A 27,255-nucleotide genomic window follows, 5' to 3' on the forward strand; every position below is an offset into this window, starting at 1 on the left:
AATACCTTTGGGTCTCTTCTTTCCAAAATGGGGTCACTTGTGGGGTAGTTACCAGTGAAATCCGAAAGGTGCTCTTTGGAATGTGGGCCCCTTTGCCCACCTTGACCAAGATATTTATCTCACCCAGCATGGGTATATGTAAAAAGACACCCCAAAACACATTCCTCAACTTCTCCTGAATACAGAGATACCAGATGTGTGACACTTTTTTGCAGCCTAGGTGGGCAAAGGGGCCCATATTCCAAAGAGCACCTTTCGGATTTCACTGGTCAGTTTTTACAGAATTTGATTTCAAACTTCTTACCACACATTTGGGCCCCTAGAATGCCAGGGCAGTATAACTACCCCACAAGTGACCCCATTTTGGAAAGAAGACACCCCAAGGTATTCGCTGATGGGCATAGTGAGTTCATGGAAGTTTTTATTTTTTGTCACAAGTTAGTGGAATATGAGACTTTGTAAGAAAAAAAAAAAAAAAAATCATCATTTTCCACTAACTTGTGACAAAAAATAAAAAATTCTAGGAACTCGCCATGCCCCTCACGAAATACCTTGGGGTGTCTTCTTTCCAAAATGGGGTCACTTGTGGGGTAGTTATACTGCCCTGGCATTTTCCAGGGGCCCTAATGTGTGGTAAGTAGGTAAATGACCTGTGAAATCCTAAAGGTGCTCTTTGGAATATGGGCCCCTTTGCCCACCTAGGCTGCAAAAAAGTGTCACACATCTGGTATCGCCGTATTCAGGAGAAGTTGGGGAATGTGTTTTGGGGTGTCATTTTACATATACCCATGCAGGGTGAGAGAAATATCTTGGCAAAAGACAACTTTTCCCATTTTTTTTATACAAAGTTGGCATTTGACCAAGATATTTCTCTCACCCAGCATGGGTATATGTAAAATGACACCCCAAAACACATTCCCCAACTTCTCCTGAGTACGGCGATACCAGATGTGTGACACTTTTTTGCAGCCTAGATGCGCAAAGGTGCCCAAATTCCTTTTAGGAGGGCATTTTTAGACCTTTGGATACCAGACTTCTTCTCACGCTTTGGGGCCCCTAGAATGCCAGGGCAGTATAAATACCCCACATGTGACCCCATTTTGGAAAGAAGACACCCCAAGGTATTTAATGAGGGGCATGGCGAGTTCATAGAATTTTTTTTTTTTTGGCACAAGTTAGCGGAAATTGATATTTTTTATTTTTTTCTCACAAAGTCTCCCTTTCCGCTAACTTGGGACAAAAATTTTAATCTTTCATGGACTCAATATGCCCCTCACGGAATACCTGGGGGTGTCTTCTTTCCGAAATGGGGTCACATGTGGGGTATTTATACTGCCCTGGCATTCTAGGGGCCCTAAAGCGTGAGAAGAAGTCTGGAATATAAATGTCTAAAAAATTTTACGCATTTGGATTCCGTAAGGGGTATGGTGAGTTCATGTGAGATTTAATTTTTTGACACAAGTTAGTGGAATATGAGACTTTGTAAGAAAAAATAATAATAATTCCGCTAACTTGGGCCAAAAAAATGTCTGAATGGAGCCTTACAGAGGGGTGATCAATGACAGGGGGGTGATCAATAACAGGGGGGTGATCAGGGAGTCTATATGGGGTGATCACCCCCCTGTCATTGATCACCCCTCTGTAAGGCTCGATTCAGATGTCCGTATGTGTTTTGCGGATCCGATCCATGTATCCGTGGATCCGTAAAAATCATGGACATCACAGACATCTGAATGCAGCCTGACAGGGGGGTGATCAATGACAGGGGGGGTGATCAATGACAGGGGGGTGATCAGGGAGTCTATATGGGGTGATCACCACAGTCATTGATCACGCCCCTGTAAGGCTCCACTCAGACGTCCGTGTGCGTTTTGCGGATCCGATCCATCTATCAGTGGATCCGTAAAAATCATGCGGACATCTGAATGGAGCTTTACAGGGGGTTGATCAATGACAAGGGGGTAATCAATGACAGGGGGGTGATCAGGGAGTCTATATGGGGTGATCACCACAGTCATTGATCACGCCCCTGTAAGGCTCCACTCAGACGTCCGTGTGCGTTTTGCGGATCCGATCCATCTATCAGTGGATCCGTAAAAATCATGCGGACATCTGAATGGAGCTTTACAGGGGGTTGATCAATGACAGGGGGGTAATCAATGACAGGGGGGTGATCAGGGAGTCTATATGGGGTGATCAACACAGTCATTGATCACGCCCCTGTAAGGCTCCACTCAGACGTCCGTGTGCGTTTTGCGGATCCGATCCATCTATCAGTGGATCCGTAAAAATCATGCGGACATCTGAATGGAGCTTTACAGGGGGTTGATCAATGACAGGGGGGTGATCAGGGAGTCTAAATGGGGTGATCACCACAGTCATTGATCACGCCCCTGTAAGGCTCCATTCAGACGTCCGTGTGCGTTTTGCGGATCCGATCCATCTATCAGTGGATCCGTAAAAATCATGCGGACATCTGAATGGAGCTTTACAGGGGGTTGATCAATGACAGGGGGGTAATCAATGACAGGGGGGTGATCAGGGAGTCTATATGAGGTGATCACCACAGTCATTGATCACGCCCCTGTAAGGCTCCACTCAGACGTCCGTGTGCGTTTTGCGGATCCGATCCATCTATCAGTGGATCCGTAAAAATCATGCGGACATCTGAATGGAGCTTTACAGGGGTGTGATCATGACAGGGGGGTAATCAATGACAGGGGGGTGATCAGGGAGTCTATATGGGGTGATCACCACAGTCATTGATCACGCCCCTGTAAGGCTCCACTCAGACGTCCGTGTGCGTTTTGCGGATCCGATCCATCTATCAGTGGATCCGTAAAAATCATGCGGACATCTGAATTGAGCTTTACAGGGGTGTGATCATGACAGGGGGGTAATCAATGACAGGGGGGTGATCAGGGAGTCTATATGGGGTGATCACCACAGTCATTGATCACGCCCCTGTAAGGCTCCACTCAGACGTCCGTGTGCGTTTTGCGGATCCGATCCATCTATCAGTGGATCCGTAAAAATCATGCGGACGTCTGAATGGAGCTTTACAGGGGTGTGATCAATGACATGGGGGTAATCAATGACAGGGGGGTGATCAGGGAGTCTATATGGGGTGATCAGGGGTGATCAAGGGTGAATAAGGGGTTAATAAGTGACAGGGGGGTGTAGTGTTGTGTAGTGGTGTTTGGTGCAACATATTACTGAGCTACCTGTGTCCTCTGGTGGTCGATCCAAACAAAGGGGACCACCAGAGGACCAGGTAGCAGGTATATTAGACGCTGTTATCAAAACAGCGTCTAATATACCTGTTAGGGGTTAAAAAAAACACATCTCCAGCCTGCCGGCGAACGATCGCCGCTGGCAGGCTGGAGATCAACTCTCTTACCGTCCGTTCCTGTGAGCACGCGCGCCTGTGTGCGCGTGTTCACAGGAAATCCCGGCCATCGCGAGATGACGCGTATATGCGTGATTGTGCGCAGCGCTGCCACCTCCGGAACGCGAATCTGCGTTAGGCGGTCCGGAGGTGGTTAAATGGATCAATTTTCCATTTTTTTCTTTCAGGGCTCATGCACACGACCGTATGTATTTTGCGGTCCTCAAAAAAACGGATCTGCAAAAATTACAAATGACATCTGTATGCATTCCCTATTTTGCGGAACTGAACAGCTGGCCCTTCATAGAACAGTACTATCCTTGTCTGTAATGGGGACAATTTCACACGGGCGAGAATTCCGCACGGGTGCAATGCGTGAGGTGAACGCATTGCACCCGCAGTGAATCTGGACCCATTCACTTCAATGGGGCTGTGCAGATGAGCGGTGATTTTCATGCATCACTTGTGCGTTGCGTGAAAATCGCAGCATGTTCTATATTTTGCGTTTTTCACGCAACGCAGGCCCCATAGAAATGAATGGGGCTGCGTGAAAAATCGCATAGCAAGTGCGGATGCAATGCGATTTTCACGCATGGTTGCTAGGAGATGATGTTAGTAAATTGATAAGTCAATTTACTGTATTATTTTCCCTTACAACATGGTTGAGGGGTTAAAAAATAAAAAAGAATGAACTCACTTCTATCTTCATTCAGCAGGACCTGTGCTGACGTCACCGAGCTCACCACAGTGAGAGGCCATCGGACTGAAAAGTTGGACATGCAGTACTTTTAGTCCGGCGGCCTCTCGCCGTGCACTGCCGTGCTGCGCCGGAGCTCCGCCCTCCGTCCCCATTATAGTCAATGGGGACAGAGCGGCGGCACGGCGAAATAGCGGCAGGACGGATCCGACAGGAAAAAAATTGAATATGTAAAAAACAAATAAAAACCTCCAAACTAGAGACGAAGAGATTAATTGCCAAAGAGAGCAAAACTAACCCTAAATTTATATAAATGGTAAAAAGTATAAATCTGAAGGTGTGGGCCCCCACAGAGCAATGAGGGGAAAGTTGCAGAGAGCGATGAGGAGAAAGCAAAGCTATTAAATATTTTTTTCTCCACTGTATTCACTGAGGAAAATAAACTGTCAGATGAAATGCAGAATGTAAAAGTAAATTCCCTATTAAAAGTGACCTGTCTGACCCAAGAAGAAGTACAACAGCGACTTAATGTCACGGATGGTGTACAGGAAACAAGACAATACCATATAAACAATGTCTCTCTGGATCCACAACTAAGGAACAAAGGGAGACCCCTGCAATAGACCTGCCGCTCTCCCTCACTGCTCAGCCTATGCGAACACCCCAAAGGTGGATGGCCGCATATCCACGTTCCTCGGCTATCTATTACCTGAAGACCCTACAATAGTGAAGGGACACGACCACCGGCTCCCTACACTGACACGGAGGGAGTCAGGGTCACCTGGATCCAGAAAAGACAAAATCATAAATACATAAACAGCACTTATCTTGCAGACGACTGACGACTGAGGACTGGGAACTGGGAACTGCATGCACACACACTCCAGGAAGTTGTATCAGCCGCACACTACTGCATTATGGGGAGGAACTTAAAGGGTAGCAATTAGTCCAACTGCATGACAGCTGAGATAGACTAACGAGATGAGAAACTAAACCAAAACAAAGAAATTCAAGGAGGAGGATCTGAGAAGCTCCTGTGAGCGCTTCTCAGCTGTCTGGCTGTGACAGTACCCCTCCCTCTAGGAGTGGACTCCGGACACTCAGAGCCCACCTTCTCAGGATGGGACCTTTGGAAAGCCCTGATGAGACGAGAGGCCTTAATGTCCGTCACTGGGACCCACATCCTCTCCTCAGGACCATAACCCTCCCAATGAACGAGGTACTGGAGGGAACCGCGGACAAGACGAGAATCCACAATCCTAGAGACCTGAAATTCAAGATTTCCATCAACCATAATCGGAGGAGGAGGCAAAGGCGAGGGTACAATAGGTTGAACATAAGGTTTCAATAAGGACTTATGAAAAACATTATGGATCTTCCAAGTCTGAGGAAGATCAAGACGGTAGGCAACAGGATTGATGACAGACAGGATCTTGTAAGGCCCAATAAACCTAGGACCCAACTTCCAGGACGGAACCTTCAATTTGATATTCTTGGTAGACAACCACACCAGATCACCAACATTCAGGTCCGGACCAGGCACACGTCTCTTATCCGCCACACGCTTATATCTCTCACTCATGCTCTTTAGATTATCCTGAATCTTTTGCCAAATAGATGACAAAGACGAGGAGAATCTGTCCTCATCAGGCAAACCAGAAGAGCCCTCTCCCGAGAAAGTCCCAAACTGCGGATGGAACCCATATGCACCAAAAAATGGTGACTTATCAGAGGACTCCTGATGACGGTTATTTAAAGCAAACTCAGCAAGGGACAAAAAAGAACACCAATCCTCCTGATTCTCCGCCACAAAACAGCGCAGATATGTCTCCAGATTCTGATTGACGCGCTCTGTCTGGCCATTCGACTGCGGATGGAAAGCAGAAGAGAATGACAACCGAACCCCCAAGCGAGAACAGAAAGCCTTCCAGAATCTGGAAACAAACTGCGTGCCCCTATCAGAGACTATGTCTGAAGGAATCCCATGCAATTTGACAATGTGGTCAATAAATGCCTGCGCCAGCGTCTTAGCATTGGGCAAACCAGGAAAAGGGATAAAATGCACCATTTTGCTAAAACGGTCCACCACCACCAGAATCACAGACTTCCCCGAGGAACGAGGCAAGTCCGTTATGAAGTCCATGGACAGATGTGTCCAAGGACGGGAAGGAATGGGCAAAGGAAGGAGAGGACCTGATGGCCGTGAATGAGGGACCTTGGCACGAGCGCAAGTCTCGCAAGCTGCCACAAAACCCTCAACCGACTTACGAAGCGCAGGCCACCAGAATCTCCGAGCGATGAGATCCAGTGTGGCTCTTGCCCCCGGGGGCCCAGCAAGGACCGTGTCGTGGTGTTCTTTAAAAATCTTGTGTCTCAAAGCGAGAGGCACAAACAACCTCCCAGGAGGACAAAGATCAGGAGCTTCTGACTGGGCTGCCTGCACCTCTGCCTCCAATTCAGGAAAAAGAGCAGAGACCACCACACCTTCAGCCAAAATGGGACCCGGGTCTTCAAAATTCCCACCTCCCGGAAAACAACGTGACAGGGCATCTGCATCACATTCTTAACCCCAGGGCGGAACGTAACAACAAAATTAAACCTTGAAAAGAACAAAGACCATCTGGCCTATCTCAGGTTCAGACGCTTGGCTGACTCCAAGTAGGCCAGATTTTTATGGTCAGTAAACACGGTACTAGGGTGTCTGGCTCCCTCTAGCCAATGGCGCCATTCCTCAAAAGCCAACTTGATGGCCAACAATTCCCAATCTCCCACATATAATTTCTCTCTGCGGAGGAGAGTTTCTTTGAGAAAAGGCACACGGTTGCCATTTGGGCAGGAGAGGAACCCTGAGACAAGGACCGCACCCCACCCCTACCTCAGAAGCATCAACCTCAACTATGAAGGGTAACGAAATATCAGGTTGTACTAGGATGGGAGCGGAAGCAAAACTCTCCTTGATATTAGAAAAGGCCTTACGCGCCTCTACCGACCAGGAAGAAAAATCTACCCCCTTTCTGGTCATATCAGTGAGTGGTTTAACAACAGAGGAATAATTCAAAATACATTTCCTGTAATAATTGGCAAAGCCAAAAACGCATCAGAGCCCTTCTGATTCTCAGGAAGCTCCCACTCAGCACAGCGCGGACCTTCTCGGGGTCCATGTGAAAACCAGAAGCGGAGACAAGAAACCCCAGAAATTGGATTTCTGGAACCGCAAACACACATTTTTCCAGTTTCGCGTATAAATTATTCTCCCGCAGGATGAGCAAGACCTGACGTAAGTGTTCCTTATGAGTATTGAAATCAGGAGAAAAAATCAAAATGCATCCAAATACACTAATACAAATTTCCCATTAAATGATAAAAAATGCTGTTGACGAAATGCTGAAAAACGGCTGGGGCATTCATCAAACCAAAAGGCATAACCAAATTCTCAAAATGGCCCTCAGGGGTATTGAAAGCCGTCTTCCATTCGTCTCCTTCTCTGACCCTAACCAGGTTGTATGCCCCTCTTAGGTCTAATTTGGAAAAGACTTTAGCCCCAACAACCTGGTTAAACAGGTCCGGGATCAGAGGAAGCGGATAAGGATCACGAATAGTGATACTGTTCAGCTCCCTGAAATCCAGACAAGGTCTTAAAGAACCATCTTTTTTCTTAACAAAGAAAAAACCAGCGGCAACAGGTGACTTCGAGGGTCGTATGTGTCCTTTTCTCAGACTCTCAGAGATATAAGCCCGCATAGCGACCCTCTCAGGTTGGGAGAGATTGTATAAACGAGATTTAGGCAGCTTGGCGCCTGGGATGAGATTAATAGGGCAATCATACTCCCTGTGCGGAGGTAAACCCTGAACTCCACTCTCAGAGAAGACATCCAAAAATTCAGAGAGGAAAGGTGGTACAGTCTTAGTAGAAACCTCAGAAACAGATGTTATGAGGCAATTCTCTCTGCAAAAGTTACTCCAACCATTTATTTGCCTCGCTTGCCAATCAATGGTGGGGTTATGTTTAGTGTGCCAGGGTAGCCCCAACACTAGAGGAGTAGGCAAACCGTGAAGGACGAAACATGACACATCCTCAACATGAGCATCACTCACAATTAAACGGATATTGTGAACTATGCCCTTTATTGATTTCTGAGAAAGTGGAGCTGAATCAATAGCAAAAACAGGAATATCCTTTCCCAAAGTGCATACCTGGAAACCATGAGTTATTGCAAATTGATTATCAATGAGGTTGACAGCTGCTCCACTATCCACAAAAATCTCACAAAAAATGCTCTTGCTCTCTAGCGCCACCCTAGCAGGCAGGACAAAATGGGAACTACAAGCAAACGGAAAACCTTCAATTTCCGCCTCAACCCTGCCAATAGTAACAGACGGAACATTTTTAAAAGATTTTTTCCTTTTTGTCTCTTTATTACTCCCAGAAAACTGCCTGAATCTCCTAGAGGGACAAACATTTGCCAGATGATTTATACCTCCACAACAAAAACAAACCCTCCCCTGCGGGCTGAATCTTCTATTGTCAGAGGCAATCAACCCCAGCTGCATGGACTCCTGCTCAGAAGGGGCTGACAGCGACTGAGACCCCTGTGCACAGAATGAGACCGCTGCACTGTCCCGGGACTGAGTATGACAGGAAGGAGAGATCTCTCCTCTCTCTCTAAGACGCCTGTCAATACGAACAGCCTGAGACATAGCAGAATCCAAGGAGGTAGGTCTTTCATGAAAGGCAAATGCATCTTTCAATCCCTCTGAAAGACCATAGCAAAATTGACTTCGGAGTGCAGCATCATTCCAACCCGTATCTGCTGCCCATCTCCGAAATTCTGAACAGTATATCTCTGCGGATTGTTTACCCTGGCATAACAGACGTAGTCTAGACTCAGCCAGAGCAATACGATCCGGATCATCATATATCTGACCCAGGGCTAAAAAGAATTCATCCACTGAACGAAGGGGCCGTGCCCCCTCCGGCAGCGAAAAGGCCCAGGACTGAGCGTTACCCCTGAGCAGCGATATAATGATCCCCACCCTCCATTCTTCATCACCAGAAGAATGGGGAAGAAGGCGAAAATGGAGTTTGCAAGCCTCTCTAAAACGCACAAAATTCTCACTACCCCCGGAGAACGTATCCGGGAGCGAGATCTTAGGCTCAGCACAAACTCCATGAACGCAAGCTGAACCGGTCACTTGAAACTGAGAAAAAGTCTTACGGAGATCAGCTACCTCCAAAGAAAGACCCTGAAAGCGTTCAGCCAAAAGTGAAACCGGATCCATGCTTGAGACGGTTTTGGCGGCTGATAATGTCACGGATGGTGTACAGGAAACAAGACAATACCATATAAACAATGTCTCTCTGGATCCACAACTAAGGAACAAAGGGAGACCCCTGCAATAGACCTGCCGCTCTCCCTCACTGCTCAGCCTATGCGAACACCCCAAAGGTGGATGGCCGCATATCCACTTTCCTCGGCTATCTATTACCTGAAGACCTACAATAGTGAAGGGACACGACCACCGGCTCCCTACACTGACACGGAGGGAGTCAGGGTCACCTGGATCCAGAAAAGACAAAATAATAAATACATAAACAGCACTTATCTTGCAGACGACTGACGACTGAGGACTGGGAACTGGGAACTGCATGCACACACACTCCAGGAAGTTGTATCAGCCGCACACTACTGCATTATGGGGAGGAACTTAAAGGGTAGCAATCAGTCCAACTGCATGACAGCTGAGATAGACTAACGAGATGAGAAACTAAACCAAAACAAAGAAATTCAAGGAGGAGGATCTGAGAAGCTCCTGTGAGCGCTTCTCAGCTGTCTGGCTGTGACACTTAAAAAGATTAAAATAGACAAATCATCAGGACCAGATGGCATACACCCCCCGTATCCTAAGAGAATTAAGTAATGTCATAGCCAGACCCTTATTTCTGATATTTACAGACTCTATACTGACAGGGAGTGTTTCACAGGATTGGCGCATAGCAAATGTGGTGCCAATATTCAAAAAGGGTGCAAAAACAGACCCTGGAAATTATAGGCCGGTAAGTTTAACATCTGTTGTGGGTAAACTGTTTAAAGGTTTTCTAAGAGATGCTATCTTGGAGGATCGCAATGAAAACAAGCAAATAACATATCAGCATGGCTTCATGAGGGATCGGTCATGTCAAAGTAATTTAATCAGTTTCTATGAGGAGGTAAGTTCTAGACTTGACAGTGCTGAATCAATGGATGTCGTATATCTGGACTTCTCCAAAGCATTTGACACTGTACCACATAAAAGGTTAGTATATAAAATCAGGATGTTCGGACTGGGAGAAAACATCAGTATGTGGGTAAGTAACTGGCTCAATCATAGAAAACAGAGGGTGTTTATTAATGGTGCACACTCAGATTGGGTCACTGTCACTAGCGGAATACCTCAGGGGTCAGTATTGGGCCCTATTCTCTTCAATATATTTATTAATGATCTTGTAGAAGGCTTGTACAGTAAAATATAAATTTTTGTAGATGACACTAAACTGTGTAAAGTAATTAACACTGAAGAGGACAATATACAGCTACAGATGGATCTGGATAAATTAGAGGCTTGGGCAGAGAAGTGGCAGATGAGATTTAACACTGACAAATTTAAGGTTATGCACATGGGAAGGAATAATGCAAATCACCCATACATACTAAATGGAAAAACACTCGGTAACACTGACATGGAAAAGGACCTAGGAATTTTAATAAACAGCAAACTAAGCAGTAAAAAACAGTGTCAGGCAGCTGCTGCCAAGGCCAATAAGATAATGGGTTGCATCAAAAGGGGCATAGATACCCGTGATGAGAACATAGTCCTACCACTTTACAAATCGCTAGTCAGACCACACATGGAGTACTGTGTACAGTTCTGGGCTCCTGTGAACAGGGCAGATATAGCAGAGCTGGAGAGGGTTCAGAGGAGGGCAACTAAAGTAATAACTAGAATGGGGCAACTACAATACCCTGAAAGATTATTAACATTAGGGTTATTCACTTTAGAAAACAGACGACTGAGGGGAGATCTGATTACTATGTATAAATATATCAGGGGTCAGTACAGAGATCTCTCCCATCTATTTATCCCCAGGACTGTGACTGTGATGAGGGGACATCCTCTGCGTCTGGAGGAAAGAAGGTTTGTACACAAACATAGGAAAGCATTATTTACGGTAAGAGCAGTGAGACTATGGAACTCTCTGCCTGAGGAGGTGGTGATGGTGAGTACAATAAAAGAATTCAAGAGGGGCTTGGATGAATTTCTGTAGTGTAATAATATTACAGGCTATAGCTACTAGAGAGGGGTCATTGATCCAGGGAGTTATTCTCATTGCATGTTTGGAGTCGGGAAGGAATTTTTTTCCCCCTTAAAGGGGTTGTCCAGGATCAAGATTTTTTTAAAAAACCAGTTAAATCACTATTAAGGGTCCATTCACACGTCCGTTGTTTCTTTCCTGATCTGTTCCGTTTTTTGCGGAACAGATCTGTACCAGATCTGGACCCATTCATTTTCAATGGGTCCTGAAAAAAAATCAGACATTGAGCTGTCCGTTTTTTTTCAGGACCCATTGAAAATGAATGGGTCCAGATCTGGTCCAGATCTGTTCCGCAAAAAACGGAACAGATCAGGAAAGAAACAACGGACGTGTTAATGGACCCTAATAGCGGTTTGAAGGTCCCCCCAGATGTTTTTAGGTATTTTTTCACTTCAGCAGGGCTCCTACAGTCCCCCACTGATTGTTTACCTCTCTGTTTATGGGTGCGGTAACTTCCTGCCGCACTGCTTTCTGGGTCCCAGCGCAGCGCAGCATCGCGTTGTTTCGAGTGTGTGCCTGCTCCTCCGTGCAGCCACCCCCCCCCTAATTCATATGCCGCCTCCTGCCGCAACTATACCTTTGCCTTAGTCACGCCCCTAAATGCCTCCTTCCTTGCTAAGAATGCGCCCTGCCCGGACCAGAGGGGCGTGGCTTAGCGCGGTCTGTTGCCGCCTAGCTACTGCCCCTCCATGCGCTTTGAATAATTAGAGGCTGACTGTGACGTACCGGGCTCCTTGCGAAGCGGATCAACTTGCAGGATAACAGGCCGAACTGGATGGACAAATGTCTTTTTTCGGCCTTATGTACTATGTTATTATGTTTTTGCGGAACCATCTATTGAAAATGTTATGCCCATCCCAGTTTTTTCTATGTAATTACTGTATACTGTATATGCCATAGGGAAAAACGGAACAGAAACGGAAACCCAACGGAAACAAAAAACGGAATAATGGATCCGTGAAAAACGGACAGCAAAACACTGAAAAAGCCATACGGTCGTGTAAAAGAGGCCTTAAAGTGTACCTAAACTTTTTTTTTTCCGTTTTGCGGGCTGTTTTTTGCGTTCCGTATACGGTCCGTATACGGAACCATTCATTTCAATGGGTCAGCACAAAAAAAAACGGAATGTACTTCGTACGCATTCCGTTTCTGTGTTTCCGTATCTCCGTTCCGTGCAAAGATAGAACATGTCCTATATTTGGCCGCAAATCACGTTCCGTGACTCCATTAAAGTCAATGGGTCAGCAAAAAAAACGGAATGCATACGGAAATTCATCCATATGTCTTCCGTATCCGTTTCGTTTTTTGCGGAACCATCTATTGAAAATGTTATGCCCAGCCCAATTTGTTCTATGTAATTACTGTATACTGTATATGCCATACGGAAAAACGGAACCGAAACGGAAACAAAAAACGGATGCGTGAAAAACGGACCTCAAAACACTGAAATAGCCATACGGTAGTGTGAATGTGCAGTGATGTAAGTGAGTACAGACTGCAAAATGCAATAGGCACCAGGACCTCAGATGCCTATTTCACTAGTAAAAGTAAATAATAAATTATGAAAGTATATTACAAATATAATTTTTTTGCACATTTCCAATAAGTTTTAATAACGTTTTGTTATAAGTTGAGGTATATTTTAATGGTATATCCACATGTATAGGAAAGCATTTGTGTATATTGGCCCAAATTCTTCTGAAAGTTCATAGTTTTCTAAATATACTCCTATATTATACATACCATACAAAACTAATAAAACTGAATATAGTACTTTATTGAAAAAGTTACAAATCCGACATTAATAATGAAGTACCCCAGTACAGGGAGTATCTGTAGTTTGAAAAAGGCTCAGGCTTGATGATGCTATTATGCTTTGAATAAAAGTTTCTTCATATCATCAAGAAAGTGAGTGCAGGTCCTTCTTGAAATATTGCCCTCATGATAATTTCCCAAAATAAACTTGAGGCCATTTTTTAAATAAATTTGTCACAAAAAATTGTGTGAAGGAAGCCTAAAGCCCTTACACGCGCGGGTGCAATGCGTGAGGTGAACGCATTGCACCCGCAGTGAATCCGGACCCATTCATTTCTATGGGGTTGTGCACATGAGCTGTGATTTTCATGCATCACTTGTGCGTTGCGTGAAAATCACAGCATGCTCTATATTGTGCGTTTTTCACGCAACGCAGGCCCCATAGAAGTGAATGGGGCTGCGTGAAAATCGCAAGCGTCCGCAAGCAAGTGCAGATGCGGTGCGATTTTCACGCATGGTTGCTAGGTGACGATCGGGATGGGGACCCGATCTTTATTATTTTCCCTTATAACATGTTTATAAGGGGAAATAATAGCATTCTTAATACAGAATGCTAAGTAAATTAGGGATAGAGGGGTTAAATTTTTTTTGTTCGCGCAAACCGGCTTGTCTTCTTTCTTCTTCTTTGAGGACCTGGGAGAAAAGGACCTTTGGCGACGTCACTGCGCTCATCACATGGTCCATCACATGATCCATCACCATGGTGATGGACCATGTGATGGACAGTGTGACGGACCATGTGATGGACCGTGTGATGAGCGCAGTGACGTCCCCAAAGATTCTTTTTCTCCCAGGTCCTCAAAGAAGAAGAAAGAAGACAAGCCAGGCAGCGTGAACAAGTGGATGATGTGAGTTTAATTTTAATTTACATTTTTTAACCCCTCCATCCATAATTTACTTATTCTATATTCTGTATTAAGAATTCTATTATTTTCCCTTAAAACCATGTAATAAGGGAAAATAATCAAATATACACAACACCGATGCCAATCCCGAACTTCTGTGAAGAAGTCCGGGTTCGGGTCTGGGTACCAAACATGCAGATTTTTCTCACGCGAGTGCAAAACTCTTCGCTCTGAAAAATCGCGCATTTTCCTGCAATGCACCTGCATCCTATCCGGCCCTCACACGACACCCGTGTGAAAGAGGCCTAAGTGTGCCTTTACATGCTTCAGATTTTGTTGCAGAAATCTCTGTCACTCCAGTCACCTGAATGGCGCTTGCAGAAAATCATGTGCTTTGAGCCCCATTCAAATGAATAAACTGATTTATAGTTGCGGAATCTTCTGCAACAAAATCCACAGCGTGTGAAGGCACCCTAAGGGTACAATCAGATGCATCATTACCACTGTGGATTTTGTTTGTTCCAGACAGACAGATAAATAGAAATGCAAAGACAAAAGTCAGCACATCCTAATGCGCAGATGCTTATCGCCATGGCTGAAAATACAAAGTCAAACACAATAAAACAGAACTCTGCAAACAATGAATATACAGTATGAACTCGTGCTAAACTCCCTATATGAAAAATTTTTAAGTTCTTAGCAAATATATATTAATCAAAATCTTTTGTGCCCATCCACCACAGCTTGCTTTTCCTTTATTCATTGGAGGCCAGCTGGCACCAGGAAAAGTATAATACACAGTGAGTTTAGATTATATATGAAGCCTGCCTTCCCTATATTTATTGAAGGCTGGTTGGCATCAAAAGAGGCAGCATTTAGAGCAGGTTCCTGTCCAAAAGAGGTCACTTTGCCGTGGTGGATGGGCACAAATGATTTTGATCAAAATATTGTATATATGCTAGAAAATTCACATTTATTCATATAGTGAGTATACCATGAGTTTATATATTCTGCGTTTACAGATTGCTGTTGCATCGTGTTTGGCATAGAACTGGTTTAGTTTGAGACTACCTAGGTCCTTAACTTTCCCCTTGTGTCCTCCCTATAATACAGCCCTGTTAGGAAACTAGCACCCTGTAATTACAACACCTAATGCAAAAAACATTTTCAACTCTGCAGGAATATCTGGAAGTCGAAAGTTCCTCGGTTATTTCAAGTATACTTGTAGAATGGCTGGGAATTTCAGCAGTCTATCAAAACATACGAGAAAAAAAACAAGGTAATTGATTTTGCTATGCAAAAATGATCAATTTGAATAATGCTATGCATGTAAGTATGATACCTATCTTTATTATTCAACACTGCAGAATAATGGATTTCGCTTGCACATTTTTGCATATTCGCAGATTCTAGATCTTACATATTTTTCACGTTTTTCACTAAGAATTGCCTACATGTTTAAAATTATTTGGTTAGATATATGTATCACTAAACATATTGCCCAAAGTCAGTTTCACATGAGTGTCATAGATCCTTATGATACTGTTAATTCTGGTCTTTAGACTCAGGGTCAGACCAAGCTTTGCCACTGAAACTTTCCATTGCATGTGAATAAGGTTGCAAAAACAACATTGACATGCATGGAATGCAGATTGTCATTGAATCTGACACAGAATTTAGTAAAGGAATCCACTCCAAAATCTGTGTCAAATTTGACACATGTAAATGAACACCTAGGGGGGCATGTATGATCCACTGTATGCCGGAAAACTGGCGTAAAAATCTTGCAAATGCTTGCGCAAAATTTTGCAACCTTTTGGGGGCTTAGAGCTCCAAAAAGCCACAAATGTTACACTTTTTGAAAAAAGTAAGCAGAGTGTGGCAGGATATGGGAAGTCCATGCCGGTAAATTCATTATTGTTTACTCCAGGAAACGGACATAGATTATAGTGGAAATCTACACAAGCTACCTTGCTGGTGTAGATTTCTGTATTGGTGCACAGACCTGCACAGTTGTGCCACAATTATTATAAGCATGCGCTCTCTTAATGTGCCCTCGGGCATGTAATACGCTGGTCTTTATAAATGTTCCCCTTAGTGTCTATTTAGGGTTCAATCACACATCACATTTGACAGTTTGCCAATTTAACCCCTTCTGGACCGCCTAACGCAAATATACATCGACGGTCAGGTATTTAAAGATGGCACTCTATAGCAAGTGCAGTGGATGCCATAGCCATGATAACATTGATCGCACACATTTAACCCCTCAGATTCCATGGGCAAATGTGCCCACGGCATCTGGGAGCTCAAAACCCAGGAGCATGTGCTCCCGGCTGTGCATCGCTTCCTCCTGGTGAGGATCGGGGAGCCGAATGTTGTCTGCAGCAGCCTCGGCCCTCCTGAATGATTTGAGGCTACTGCACATAGGTTCCTATGGAGACCCATAGAAACACAGTGAAATTCGCATGAACTACAATGCTAATGCATTGGAGTCTATCAGAGAAGCAATCTAATGATTGCTTGTTCAAGTTCCCCAGGGGAACTATTAAAGGGTTTCTACCACCAGATTTTGAGATTTTTCGCTGACTGACACTAGCGATCTGCTAGTGTCTGCAGTACCTAACAGTGCTCTTGTATCACCTTTGTCTGCTGCCGTTAAGCTTAAAAACATACTTTTATTAATATGCAAATGAGCCTCTAGGTGCTATGGGGGCGTCTTTTCAGCACCTAGAGGCTCCGTCTACTCACTATTTCTGCCGCCCACCGCGTCCCTCCAGCCCGCCCCGCTCCTCTTGATTGACAGCCAACCTCGCTCTATCTCGAATTCCAGCACCTGTGCCGTGCGCTTCTGTATTCGGCGCAGGCGCAGTGACTGTCGGACCGCTCCCTGCGCTGGCATCTTCACTGCGGTCCGACAGTCACTGCGCCTGCGCCGAATACAGAACTGGAATTCGAGATGGAGCGAGGTTGGCTGTCAATCAAGAGGAGCGGGGCGGGCTGGAGGGACGTGGTGGGCGGCAGAAATAGTGGTAGAAACCCTTTAAAGTGTGAAAAAAAAGTTGTAAAAAATATTAAAGGGGTTCTGTACTTTCATTTAACTGATGAGCTATCCTCTGGATAGATTATCAGCTTCTGATCGGCGGGGGTCTGACACCCGGGACCCCCGCCGATCAGCTGTTTGAGAAGGCAGCGGCGCTCCAGCAGCGCCGCGCCCTTCTCACTGTTTACCGCCGGGCCGCCGGCCCACTGACGTCACGACTAGTATCAACTAGCGTGGGCGGGGATAAGCTCTGTTCACTTAAATGGAGCTTAGCCGCGCCCACGCTAGTTGATACTAGTCGTGACATCAGTGGGCCGGCGGCCCGGCGGTAAACAGTGAGAAGGCCGCGGCGCTGCTGGAGCGCCGCTGCCTTCTCAAACAGCTGATCGGTGGGGGTCCCGGGTGTCGGACCCCCGCCGATCAGAAGCTGATGATCTATCGAGAGGATAGATCATCAGTTAAATGAAAGTGCAGAACCCCTTTAAATGTTTTTTTTTAAATATAAAGATTCAAATCACTCCCCTTTCCCTCAAAATGAAAATAAAAATACATAAACAATTAAGAAAATAAACATCATAGGCATCATCACAATTCAATTAGAGGCACCTATTCTATGGTGATTGGTGCATTGATGTTATAGATAATTTTTCGATCAGGATGGTCAGTGCTGCCGATGCCATTCTTTTGGAATCCTCCGGATGATGGTCGCCAACCAACTGGAGAAGTATCACATGAACAAGAGATGATGAGAGAAGATGGACCCGTGTTGGTCCTATCACATACAGTTGGCTCACAGGAGCAAAAACACAACCAGTAGGAAAAGATGGGTACTTTATTGGGTGAGGTTGCTTCAGGTCCACCTTCTCTCATCCTCTCTTGTTCACAAAAAATGGAATAAAATGTGATTAAAAAAACATACACACCTCAATGAAAAGTACAGATAGCCCCACAAATATGATCCCTCACACAGCTCCGTGCACATAAAAATAAAAAAGTTATGGGGGTCTTAATATGGCGATACAAAACGCAAGAAAAACTATACGCAGGGCTGTACCTAGCCTTTTTGCTGCCTAAGGTGAAAACTGAAATGCTCCTCCCCTCCACCAGTGTTAAATTCTCAATGTAACCTCTCCCTCCAGCCCTACTGTTATAATATGTACTGTTATACTGTACATATATAACGCTTACATCCAGTGATGTCTACTCTCATGTTCTTTTTCCTCTTCTCTTCCCTTCGGACCAGACCACCTTGACGCCTTCTTTCACCCACATCTCGTATCTATTTACCACACAGACATCTTAGATTCATCACTTTCCATCACTCCCCCCTTCCTCATGCCCCAAAGCTGCTATTCTGCTGCTAACCCCAATACTGTGCCCGCTGTGCTCCCCTATTATGCAAAAATAATAGTGCCATACAGATAGTTCCCCCATAGTAAGTCCCACCAATGGTCATAATTTTCTACCAAACTACCCTCATTAGTAATAGTGCCCCAGTAGCAAGAATGCTCCTCTGAACTTCCCCCTTTAGTAGTAATGCCCTCAATATTGTGCCTTATAATAATAATGCCACCACAGTAACCCCATTAGTAATAATGCACCCATAGTGCCCCCAGTAGAAATAAGGTCCACCTATAGTACCCCCAGCAGTAACAAGTCCCCTTTATAAGGCACCCCTTTACAGCCCACAGTAGTAACAAAGATGACTTATAAGAAGGTCCCCTTTAGTACCCTAGTAGTTATATAGACCCGCTGTAATGCCCTTTGTATTATAATGCCCCCTATTGTGCTCCCCCTGTATTATAATGCCCCCTTTCTCTGTGTAGTGCCAGTATGTATAATGTTTCACCCTGTAGTGTCCCCATTATTACCCCCGCTGTAGTGTATGTATAATGCTCTCAACCCCCCTGTACTATAATGCCCCCCATTACACATATATATTTATGTAGATAATAAATTGGACAGCACTCCAAAACTATAAAAATATGAAAAGTTTATTTTCCAATGTGGAACAGTGCAGTGGCAACATTTTGGCTCATCCATAGAGCCTTTCTCAAGCAAACAACACATGTGACTTGTTGCAAATATATAGTCAAACCAATCAATCAATCACATAAATACATAAGTGATATTTGTGATAAATATTGAATAAAAACATATCAAAAGATCCCCTAAATGACATAAAAACAAGTGATATTCACATACTTTCATCATATTAGAAACATAATATCAGTGGTAATGTGACTGTGTGTCAAAATATATAATATCCATGATACATAATTAATGTGAAAACTTGCGTGTACATAATTGTTCCAGGTGATGTGAATCAGAGCAATGATGTGACGAGCCGGGATATGAGAGAGGATAAACATATGTACAGACTGACCAGGTGTAACAACGACCTTGTGTATTCAAAAGCCTAAATCTCGACGTGTTGCACATTCTACTACGCCTGAGCCAGGTTGCGTCAAACCTTCAAACAGGAAGTGGTCACCCGAACCTGCGATGGAGTATGCGCACTCCAGCATTGTGACCGCAGCGGCCATCTTTGAAATGGTATCTGTGAACCAATATACTGGCGCATGCGCACCTGTACAGTACTCTGTGGAGCGTCATCTTGGAAATGGCATACTGCCCAAAGCCCTTCTATTATAGAGGTAAAGATACATGTTATGGTGTATACCGGAGCAGGGGGGAGGTGACCTCTTGTCAAAGACACCAAACCTCACCCCTACTGGGCCAACATCATATATGCGTCCAATACGCTAATACCGAGTGCACATAATATTGGGTCCAAGAACTAGTTCCAGCACCAAATGGATGAGGGTTCTCCTCACATTAACAGGGCTATATATACTGCCTATCCATGTGACATTGGCGCAACCATGGTACCATAAAACATTCATAATTATAACTGAGAATAAACACGTAGGTCGTAGCATTACTCCGGTGGATCTATGCTCCGATATCTTCCAATTCTCATCCCCGTTCATCACGGCATCTACAAAAGAGAAAAAGAAGAAAATAAAAAATTCGAAATCATTTATTAAAAATCAGCTCAAAGTGTGTTTCTTACAAATCACCTTATACCTATACGGTACTAGGGGCGAATAAACAAGAGTCAAGAGGGCAAACCACCCTTCATCCAAATATCCCCGGATTATACTCAACATTAAGGCCATGCGGCTTAAGACAATTGAGTGTGTATATCCAGTGCATCTCCCTTTTCTTCAGTAGTAGTGTTCTATTGCCACCCCTCCTAGGTAGGGGGACATGGTCAAGTATCCAACCCTTTAAATCTTTTTCTAAATTATTGGAATCAGTGAAATATTTTGGGACAGGTAAATCACGTAATTTTTTACGTATGGACAATCGATGATTATTAAGTCGAGTTTTCAAGTCTGTGGACATCTCGCCCACATATGGCAGTTTACAGGGACATGTTAGTACGTAAATGACATCATTTGAATCACACGTAAGATGAAAACGAATGGGGTACACTTCCCCCGTGTTCGGGTGTGTGAACCTACTACCCCTACAAATGTGGCGACAATTGACACAACTCAGGCAAGGAAAACTCCCAAAACCTGGCTGTTTCAATGTGGTTTGCACCATACTAGTTTTAGGACCAACATCGGCCTTTGTCAATTGATCTCATTTTTTAAAATTTATTAGCCATTACCTCCAATGTGCTGTCAAGTGCGTTGGATTCAGAGACTATACATTTCGCCCTCATAAACTGTGAGAATGGGAGATGTTTAACCATATTCCTAAAATGATTGCTGTCAAAACATAAAATTGTGTTTCTATCTGTAGGTTTAGTATATAAATGAGTGTGTAATCTCCCTGCCTGATATCTCACAGTGGTATTTCAGAATCGGAAAGTTCCAAAGTAAATTGTAGGTCCTTGTTCACACAATTCACTGCTGTGTGGAATTCCATCAGTTGAGTCACATCGCCAGTCCATATGAGGAAGATGTCGTCGATATATCGCCACCACCTCAGAACATCAGTTGCTGGGTCATTATGGATACACCTAGATATATAGCTGTAATTATGCGGCAATTAAGTGATACTAATGTGTATCAAGGAATGCCTGTCCGATGCAGTCAGGGCGGGTGTCATTGATGATGAACTTTGTGATTATCTTACTGTGGTCCATCCTGTCGCACCTGTGATATATGTACTACCGAAGATACACGAATCCTTAATTGATCCCCCGGATTGCCCTATTGTGTCGGGGTCGGACTCCATCTTTGGTCATTTGGCTATATTTTTGGATAAGGCATTGCGCAATTTTTCTATAGGGGGTAATTCATTCATAAGGGATACAACCGATTTCATATGTAAATTACAGGCGATTGAATTACCTGATACGCAACCAATACTTTTAGCCTCATTTGATGTTACATCATTGTATACCTCCATAGATTTAGGCATTTTAGCGGTTAAACAAATGTTAGACATGTCCACACTCTCTACACCAGCTAGTGAATTCATCATTAGATCACTGGATATTATCCTGAGATATAATAATTTTTTATTTCAGGATACATATTACAAACAGGTACGAGGTGTGGCGATGGGGTCATATGTGGCCCCGACATATGCTAATATTTTCATGAGATTGTTTGAGGAGGATGTCGTCTATCCGTCCCACCACTTCAGACATGTTCTGAGGTGGTGGCGATATATCGACGACATCTTCCTCATATGGACTGGCGATGTGACTCAACTGATGGAATTCCACACAGCACTGAATTGTGTGAACAAGGACCTACTATTTACTTTGGTACTTTCCGATTCTGAAAATAAAATTTTTGGATACCACTGTGAGATATCAGGCAGGGAGATTACACACTCATTTATATACTAAACCTACGGATAGAAACACGATTTTATGTTTTGACAGCAATCATCCTAGGAATATGATTAAACATCTACCATTCTCATAGTTTTTGAGGGCGAAACGTATAGTCTCTGAATCCAACGCACTTGACAGCACATTGGAGGTAATGGCTAATAAATTTAAAAAGGGGCTACCCACATAGTACTTTCTCCTTTTGAGTTTGTAATAAGCTAACTATTGAAAGAAATGACACACTGATTAACAAACAATCTAAACAAGCAAATACTAGAATTCCATTCATTTCAACGTACACGGAGCGTAGTATAGAGATTAATCAGATCATTAGACGCCATTGGGGTATCTTGAGTGGATGTCTCAGCAAGATCACAGAATTTAAATCCCCTCCATTGTTCTCGTACCGCAGGTCTAGGAATCTACGTGATCAATTGACAAAGGCCGATGTTGGTCCTAAAACTAGAATGGTGCAAACCACATTGACACAGCCAGGCTTGGGGAGTTTTCCTTGCCTGAGTTGTGTCAATTGTCGCCACATTTGTAAGGGTAGTAGGTTCACACACCCGAACACAGGGGTAGTGTACCCCATTCGTTTTCATCTTACGTGTGATTCAAATGATGTCATTTACGTACTAACATGTCCCTGTAAACCGCTATATGTGGGTGAGATGTCCACATACTTGAAAACTTGACTTAATAATCATTGATTGTCCATACGTAAAAAACTATGCGATTTACCTGTCCCAAAACATTTCACTGATTCCAATCATTTAGGAAAAGATTTAAAGTGTTGGATACTCGACCATGTCCCCCCACCTAGGAGGGGTGGCAATAGAACACTACTACTGAAGAAAAGGGAGATGCACTGGATATACACACTCAATTGTCTTAAGCCGCATGGCCTTAATGATGAGTATAATCCGGGGGTATTTGGATGAAGGGTGGTTTGCCCTCTTAACTCTGGTTTATTCGCCCCTAGTACCATACAGGTATACGGTGATTTGTAAGAAACACACTTTGAGCTGATTTTTATTAAATTATTTAGAATTTTTTATTTTCTTCTTTTTCTCTTTTGTAGATGTTGTGATGAATCAGGATGAGAATTGGAAGATATCTGAGGAGTGAGGTTTGGTGTCTTTGACAAGAGGTCACCTATCTTTACCTCTATAATAGAAGGGCTTTGGGCAGTATGCCATGTTCAAGATGACGCTCCACAGAGTACTGTACAGATGCGCATGCACCAGTATATCTGTTCCCAGATACCATTTCAAAGATGGCCGCTGCGTTCACAATGCTGGTCGGTCTGTACATATGTTAATCCTCTCTCATATCCCGGCTCGTCACGTCATTCACATCACCTGGAACAATTATGTACATGCAAGTTTTCACATTAATTATGTATCATGGATATTATTTATTTTGACACAGTCACATAACCACTGATATTATGTTTCTAATATGATGAAAGTATGTGAATATCACTTGTTTGATTTAGGGGATTTTTTAAATATGTTTTTATTCAATATTTATCACAAATATCACTTATGTATTTATGTGATTGATTGATTGATTGGTTTGACTATGTATTTGCCACAATCACATGTGTTTTTTGCTTGAGAAAGGCTCTATGAATGACCCGAAACATCGCCACTGCACTGTTCCATATGGGTAAATAAACTTATCATATTTTTATCGTTTTGGAGTGCTGTCCAATTTCCTTTATTATTTTTTGGGTAATTAGCCTATACCCTGGGACCTAGCACTCATCCATTTTACTTACAGTCAGTGCTGCCAATTTTTGTATCTAATATATATATATATATATATATATATATATATATATACACTGCTCAAAAAAATAAAGGGAACACTTAAACAACACAATGTAACTCCAAGTCAATCGCACTTCTGTGAAATCAAACTGTCCACTTACGAAGCAACACTGAGTGACAATCAATTTCACATGCTGTTGTGCAAATGGAATAGACAACAGGTGGAAATTATAGGCAATTAGCAAGACACCCCCAATAAAGGAGTGGTTCTGCAGGTGGTAACCACAGACCACTTCTCAGTTCCTATGCTTCCTGGCTGATGTTTTGGTCACTTTTGAATGCTGGCGGTGCTTTCACTCTAGTGGTAGCATGATACGGAGTCTACAACCCACACAAGTGGCTCAGGTAGTGCAGCTTATCCAGGATGGCACATCAATGCGAGCTGTGGCAAGAAGGTTTGCTGTGTCTGTCAGCGTAGTGTCCAGAGCATGGAGGCGCTACCAGGAGACAGGCCATTACATCAGGAGACGTGGAGGAGGGCGTAGGAGGGCAACAACCCAGCAGCAGGACCGCTACCTCCGCCTTTGTGCAAGGAGGAACAGGAGGAGCACTGCCAGAGCCCTGCAAAATGACCTCCAGCAGGCCACAAATGTGCATGTGTCTGCTCAAACTGTCAGAAACAGACTCCATGAGGGTGATATGAGGGCCCGACGTCCACAGGTGGGGGTTGTGCTTACAGCCCAACACCGTGCAGGACGTTTGGCATTTGCCAGAGAACACCAAGATTGGCAAATTCGCCATTGGCGCCCTGTGCTCTTCACAGATGAAAGCAGGTTCACACTGAGCACGTGACAGATGTGACAGAGTCTGGAGATGCCGTGGAGAACGTTCTGCTGCCTGCAACATCCTCCAGCATGACCGGTTTGGCATTGGGTCAGTAATGGTGTGGGGTGGCATTTCTTTGGAGGGCCGCACAGCCCTCCGTGTGCTCGCCAGAGGTAGCCTGACTGCCATTAGGTACCGAGATGAGATCCTCAGACCACTTGTGAGATCATATGCTGGTGCTGTTGGCCCTGGGTTCCTCCTAATGCAAGACAATGCTAGACCTCATGTGGCTGGAGTGTGTCAGCAGTTCCTGCAAGACGAAGGCATTGATGCTATGGACTGGCCCGCCCGTTCCCCAGACCTGAATCCAATTGAGCACATCTGGGACATCATGTCTCGCTCTATCCACCAACGTCACGTTGCACCACAGACTGTCCAGGAGTTGGCAGATGCTTTAGTCCAGGTCTGGGAGGGGATCCCTCAGGAGACCGTCCGCCACCTCATCAGGAGCATGCACAGGCATTGTAGGGAGGTCATACAGGCACGTGGAGGCCACACACACTACTGAGCCTCATTTTGACTTGTTTTAAGGACATTACATCAAAGTTGGATCAGCCTGTAGTGTGTTTTTCCACTTTAATTTTGAGTGTGACTCCAAATCCAGACCTCCATGGGTTAAAAAATTTGATTTCCATTTTTTTTTTTTTTTGTGATTTTGTTGTCAGCACATTCAACTATGTAAAGAACAAAGTATTTCAGAAGAATATTTAATTAATTCAGATCTAGGATGTGTTATTTTTTTGAGCAGTGTATATATGTATATGTATATGTGTGTATATATATATATATATATATAGAAGCCAAAGCAAGTTGGAAATAATTGGGTAGGGTTGGGGGATGGGGACACATCCAGGGTAGGGTAGGGGTGGCGGATTGGGACACAACCAGGGTGAGGGTATAAGAGTCAGTGAGGCTCCGCTCAGTCTATGGCAGGCGGTAATATATTGTGCTGCTATGGCTACTGTGTTCTCCTCTTCTCCCCAACAGTATGGAGAGTTTCTCCTTCTCCTCCATGAAGGTGAAGTCTGGGCAGAGATCAGACAGTCTCCTGAAGTGAGCGTCCCTCATTGCTGAGTATTTGGGTCATCACAGCAGAACGTGAGCCTCATCCTCCACGGCCTCCTGGTCGTACTGCTGACACAGTCTGCTGTCCCTGGGCTTGTACCTCTGTTGGCTCCACCCGGATTAGATGAGCAGGCTGTGGGCACTCAATCTATACCGGCTCAGGATCTGTTGGTCTCTGGGGTTGGGGAGTTTCTCCAGATATGGGGCCAGTTTGTACTCCCTATGCAGGTGCTGGTATACTGTCATCTTTTGTGATGTTCTTATGTTGTTCCTCTCGGACGCTGATATACTCCTCTTTGCTCTTGTGCATCGTCCTCTGGATAGATAGATAGATAGATAGATAGATAGATAGATAGACGCTACTATTCATATTCAGATATTTAGGACACTGGTGCCATCTCCTGTTTACAGAATAAGCAGATGTTGACACATATATACATACACACACACACACACACACACACACACACACTTTACTTACAGGCTACAGGTTCTCAGTTCTCCTCCTTCTACTCTTACGTCTTTTGGAGGCTAAGGGGCCTGCGATCATGTGACGTGGTGACATCATCAAAGGTCCTTTAGCCTACCATTACTGTATTCCCAAGGTCCTTCATACTCAGGTATGTTGAGCTATGCCTAATGGTTGTTGTACATTGCGGTTTTGTTGTGGTTTTTGCAGTGAATTGTGGTAAAAACCGCATTAAAACTGCTATATGCAATAATCCACAAATACACAGTCACAAAGATGTCTGCAGTGCTATGCAGGGCTGGGGGCTAAATTGCCGTCCCCCTGCTGTCCTAGCACAGCGCCGCCGGAGGCCACTGCCTCACCATGCCTGATTAGTGATGTGCCCCTGACTATACATGTGTGGTATTGTTGTAATAGTACTGACCTGGGGAGAATGAAAATAGCAGGTCCGTTTTACCACTGTAAAAACAAAAACTATGGTATAAATATGCTTTTCTTATAATTCCACCCCATTTGAATTTTTTCCCGCTTCCCACTACATTGCATGAAACCATAAAATGGTGCCATTAGAAAGTACAACTTGTCCTGCAAAAAGTAAGCCCTCATATAGCTATGTGAATGTAAAAATAAAAAGTTATGGCTCTCGGAAGGCTGGGAGTAAAAAAAACAACTAAAATGGCCTGCTCCTGCAGGGGTTAAACAGGGACTTAAAATTAGTCTGTCACCAGTGGTATGAGCATAAAGTACCTTTATGTGGCCAATCCCTTTAGTAAAACACTAGGTCACTTTCCTTAATTGCCCGAGTTGTTTTTTTACAATCTTTTAAATGATTCCACACACTCCTGTGCGTTCTCAAATTCATGAGCTCCTTCCATTCCCAGCCTTCGGCCTCATGCACATGACCGTATTTTTTCACGGTCCGCAAAACGGGGTTCCGTTGGTCCGTGATCCGTGACCGTTTTTTCGTCCGTGGGTCTTGATTTTTGGAGGATCCACGGACATGAAAAAAAAGGCTGTGCGGAGCCAAACGGATCCATCCTGAATTACAATGCAAGTCAATG

General features: G+C 44.2%; 1 protein-coding gene across 5 annotated transcripts in view; it reads left to right on the forward strand.

Annotated features, from left to right (window-relative positions):
• LOC121002311 (NFX1-type zinc finger-containing protein 1-like) overlaps nucleotides 1-27,255 on the forward strand; it is a 317,735-nt gene that overhangs the window by 175,146 nt on the left and 115,334 nt on the right. For 4 of the 5 annotated variants that reach the window (XM_040433711.1, XM_040433713.1, XM_040433712.1 and 1 more), the window contains one exon: nucleotides 15,276-15,375. In XM_040433711.1, the coding sequence (XP_040289645.1) occupies nucleotides 15,276-15,375 (100 nt within the window). Of the gene's footprint in view, nucleotides 1-15,275; nucleotides 15,376-27,255 lie in introns of those variants that run through there. The other variant, XM_040433710.1, reaches the window with a different exon arrangement.

The sequence above is a fragment of the Bufo bufo genome, chromosome 5, assembly GCF_905171765.1.
Source record: "Bufo bufo chromosome 5, aBufBuf1.1, whole genome shotgun sequence".
Lineage (NCBI taxonomy): Eukaryota > Metazoa > Chordata > Amphibia > Anura > Bufonidae > Bufo > Bufo bufo.